Source organism: Octodon degus, unplaced genomic scaffold (genome assembly GCF_000260255.1).
Source record: "Octodon degus isolate 3935 unplaced genomic scaffold, OctDeg1.0 scaffold00020, whole genome shotgun sequence".
NCBI classification, from domain to species: Eukaryota; Metazoa; Chordata; class Mammalia; order Rodentia; family Octodontidae; genus Octodon; species Octodon degus.
In genome coordinates, this window is record NW_004524596.1 from 227,337 (window position 1) to 230,716 (window position 3,380).

Below are 3,380 nucleotides of genomic sequence, written 5' to 3' on the forward strand. Positions count from 1 at the left end.
ACACATATCAAACATCTCACTTTCACTTTTTTCTCCAAATACAACTACAGTATCACAGCTTTCACAGGCACCATGAAAACTGTGCTGCTGCCTTAAAGAGGTCTAAGTGACAAAACAACATAGAGTATACTCACCTGACTCACCTTAACAATTCAATTACAAGAACATTTTGGGAAAAAAATAGATGTTCTGCTTAATACTGGTACCAAACCAATAAACACCACTAGCAATCCTACAGGCCAACAAGAGTCACACCAGTGACCCTAGGAATTCATCAAGATTAGAATACAGGACCAGGAATATATCTCTATAGCTACACGCTTTGCACTAGCAAGCATGAGGCCCAGGGCTTGCTCCCCAGCGCTACACACCCACGCACAAAGATTAACAACACAGTTTATTTATTGATTTATTTTGGTGGAACTGGGGATTGAACTCAGGCCTTTGCGCTTGCCAGGGAAGCGCATATTCCACTGAGCCATCTCCCCGGCCCAACAACACAGTTTAAACTTTTCACAAAAGTCAACCTTGTTCCCTGCTAACTTTCTGGTGACCTTGGGCAAGCTACAACTTCTTTGAGCTTCATGGGATTAAACACATAGGCAAATTGCTAGAGAACATAGCAAGACACATAGCAAAAGAGGTGAAGAAATGTTAGCATTTATTACTTTTCTAAATGTCTGGAAATACTTCCTGTCCTCATTTGTCCAAGCTTTCCTGTATCTTTTAAAATAATAATAATAATAAATCTTCACAAAACCTATACAGTATTTTCCTAACCGATCCCACCTAATTCTGGCTAACTGACTTGTTCCAATTGTTACCTGATTACAAAGTACCTCTAATTTTCAAACAAATATTAGTATCGCTAGTAAAACAAGCTACCTTTAATGTGACACTACTGAGTTCATAACAGCTAATCTTTCTCTTGTGCAAAGTAACCTAAGGCGGGGAGATGGCTCAGTGGCATAAGTGCCTGCCTGGCAAGCCCAAGGTCCCAAGTTCGATCCCTAGCGAGGTAAAAAAAAAAGGATCCGAAGATTTCTCCAGCTCTCAAGAGGTAGGCAGCTAACACGGGCGAGTTACCTCAACGTTGTCCGTCAAGCCGTACTCAGAGTGAGGATTCTCTGCAACCTAGAACACAAAACACGAGTCAGAGCAATCAGCCCTTCTCTCGTTCGCCGTTCCCGTACACCACCAACCCCAAATCCAGGGCCTCCTGGTACCTGCGTCTGTCCCTCCAGCATCTGCTCTGGCTCCATGGCGGACCCTGAAAATCAGTCCCCGGATACCAGTCTTGGAAAAGAAGACGAGCCACTTGGAAAAGAAGAAGAGCCACGAGTTACCCGGGAGATTTCAACAGCAAGACGCCAGGCTGGAGCCCAGCGCCGCCCCGCCCCTCACCCCCACCTGAGCGCGGGAGCCGCCGGAGCGACGGGCAGCGCGAGGGGGCAGTCCGCGACGGGGCGCCCGCATCCGGTCAGGCAGCTCTGCGGCAGCCCCACATACCTAGACTAACTGACAAAAGGAGGCAAAATTGCTGATTACCCGCGCCCAAGCTGTCCGTTCCTGAGTCCTGCACCGCGCCACCAACTCCTATCTCCAACCGCTCCGGCCGTAAGTGACGGATGTCGCGCAACTGTCGCGCCTGCGTAGCGCTTGCTAGCGGGCTCTGACCGGCGAGCACTGGCACGGGGGCCGGCGTCCACGTCTGAGAAGGTCGTTGGTCGTCTTGATCTTCGCGTGTCCAGGCCAAGGTCTGATCAACCAGGGGGTTACGAGAGAGAATCGTTCACAGAGCTGCCGACGGGGCGAGCGCCTACCCAGGCTGGAGGCCCGGGGCCCTGCCGAGCCCGGGAAGGTTCCGCCCGGCGGGGCCTCTGGGACGCCTCGGAGCGCGGCCCGGGAGGAATGGAAACCGCTTCACGGGCAGGACGATTCTTGCCAGGCGAACCCAGCCCCGGGCTGGATCTGAGATGAAAGAGCTACCGTGAATGTCAGTATTTTTTGTTTGAAGTCAAAGGCAGGGCCTGGTGGCGCACCCCTGTAATCCCAGCACTCGGAGGCTGAGCTGGGCTGATCGATCAGCCTGGGCTGCACAGTGAGCTCAGGGCCAGCCTGGACTGCATGAGACCCTGTCTCAAAAAGACAAAAAAAAAAAAAAAAAAAAAAAGGGCCAAGTCGGAGGGACAAGCTGTGTTTAGGGTTTTCATAGTCAAAATGGGATTGTTTAAAATCCAGTACAATTTAGACATAGAAATTATATTAATTTCCTGCCTTTGAGTCAATCCTATTTGTTCTTGCACTATTAAGTATGAAAATTTGAAATTTTCCAGTTAAATATTTCCTGACTAAATTGTAGTATATCAAATGTAAAGGAACACAAGTATGAAAAACTGAAAATCATGACTACGTATATGTAAGTACGACTGGCAGTGTTTCTTGTGTCGACCTCCTGGTTCATTTTGGTGATTGAGATCAGTCAGGGGTACTTTAGTCCTGGGCTGTAGCCTAGCAACTTTTATTTTTTGAGACAGGATTTTGCTACATTGCCCAGGATAGCCTCAAGTTTGTTATCTTTCTGCCTCAGCTTCCCGAATAACTGGAATTACAGGCCTGGGCCGCCTTGTCTAGATAATTACCTGTATCTGTCTGTCTCTGTAGTATATATGTCAATCATATGGCTGGTAGCAAGTGTTTGTGTTGCTTGACTAAAGGACACAATGCAGCCAGTTACAGAAAAAGACACACTTGGTAGGAAAATAATCTGTATGCCTTAATCCTATTCTTAGTCCCAACAACATTGATGGCCTAAAGCAAGGACCTATGTGATTAATACAATGTGGAAATTACACCTCTTCTAGTTTAAGCATTTTTTTAAAGTAGACTACAAACTAGGCATATTGATGCAGGCCTGTAATCCCAGCTACGTGGGAGTCTAAGGTAAGATCATGAGCTCCAAGGCAATGTGATCAACTTAGGGAGACCAGGTACCCCTTCAATTTGGTTTTTTCTTTTTACTTTTTTTTTTTTTTTTTTCAGAACCAGGGATTGAACTCAGGCCCTTGTGCTTGCCAGGGAAGCGCTTATTTCACTAAGCCATCTCCCTGGCCCCAACCACTTCAATTTGCCCCTGTGCAAAAATCACAGATAAAATTTGTTTAGGAGCTAAACTTGTGGGCACATTAACCTTTAGGTTAAATATTTTATCAGTGTTGTGACTAGTGACAGCTACCACATAGCATTGAGGGGTTTGTGGGTTAAGATTGGAAGAAAGATGCGGATGCCTACATACAGGATATAAACTGACTAGTACATATATTAATGCTAATGCAGATTAAATGCATTTCAAACATGAGAAAGCAGCTAAAATAAAAAAA

At 46.4% G+C, this 3,380-nt stretch overlaps 1 protein-coding gene and 1 pseudogene across 4 annotated transcripts in view; one reads left to right on the top strand and one right to left on the bottom strand.

Moving 5' to 3' along the window:
• Positions 1 to 1,643, bottom strand: part of Dpy30 (dpy-30, histone methyltransferase complex regulatory subunit) — an 11,776-nt gene extending 10,133 nt beyond the window's left edge. Inside the window, exons 1-3 of the mRNA XM_023711287.1 lie at positions 1,549 to 1,643; positions 1,227 to 1,317; positions 1,087 to 1,134 (exon numbers count right to left, since the gene is read on the bottom strand). Coding sequence (XP_023567055.1) covers positions 1,087 to 1,134; positions 1,227 to 1,262 — 84 coding nt within the window. The 5' untranslated portion in view covers positions 1,263 to 1,317; positions 1,549 to 1,643. The remainder of the gene's footprint in view (positions 1 to 1,086; positions 1,135 to 1,226; positions 1,318 to 1,548) is intronic.
• Positions 1,644 to 1,662: 19 nt separating this feature from the next.
• The window catches only part of LOC101577246, a 22,387-nt pseudogene continuing 20,669 nt past the window's right edge, over positions 1,663 to 3,380 (top strand). Inside the window, exon 1 of one of the 3 annotated variants that reach the window (XR_002820372.1) lies at positions 1,663 to 1,757. The product of XR_002820372.1 is annotated as a eukaryotic translation initiation factor 2 subunit 3, X-linked pseudogene, transcript variant X2 (transcript). Of the gene's footprint in view, positions 1,997 to 3,380 lie in introns of all 3 variants that reach the window. The other 2 variants (XR_002820373.1, XR_001117023.2) reach the window with 2 other exon arrangements.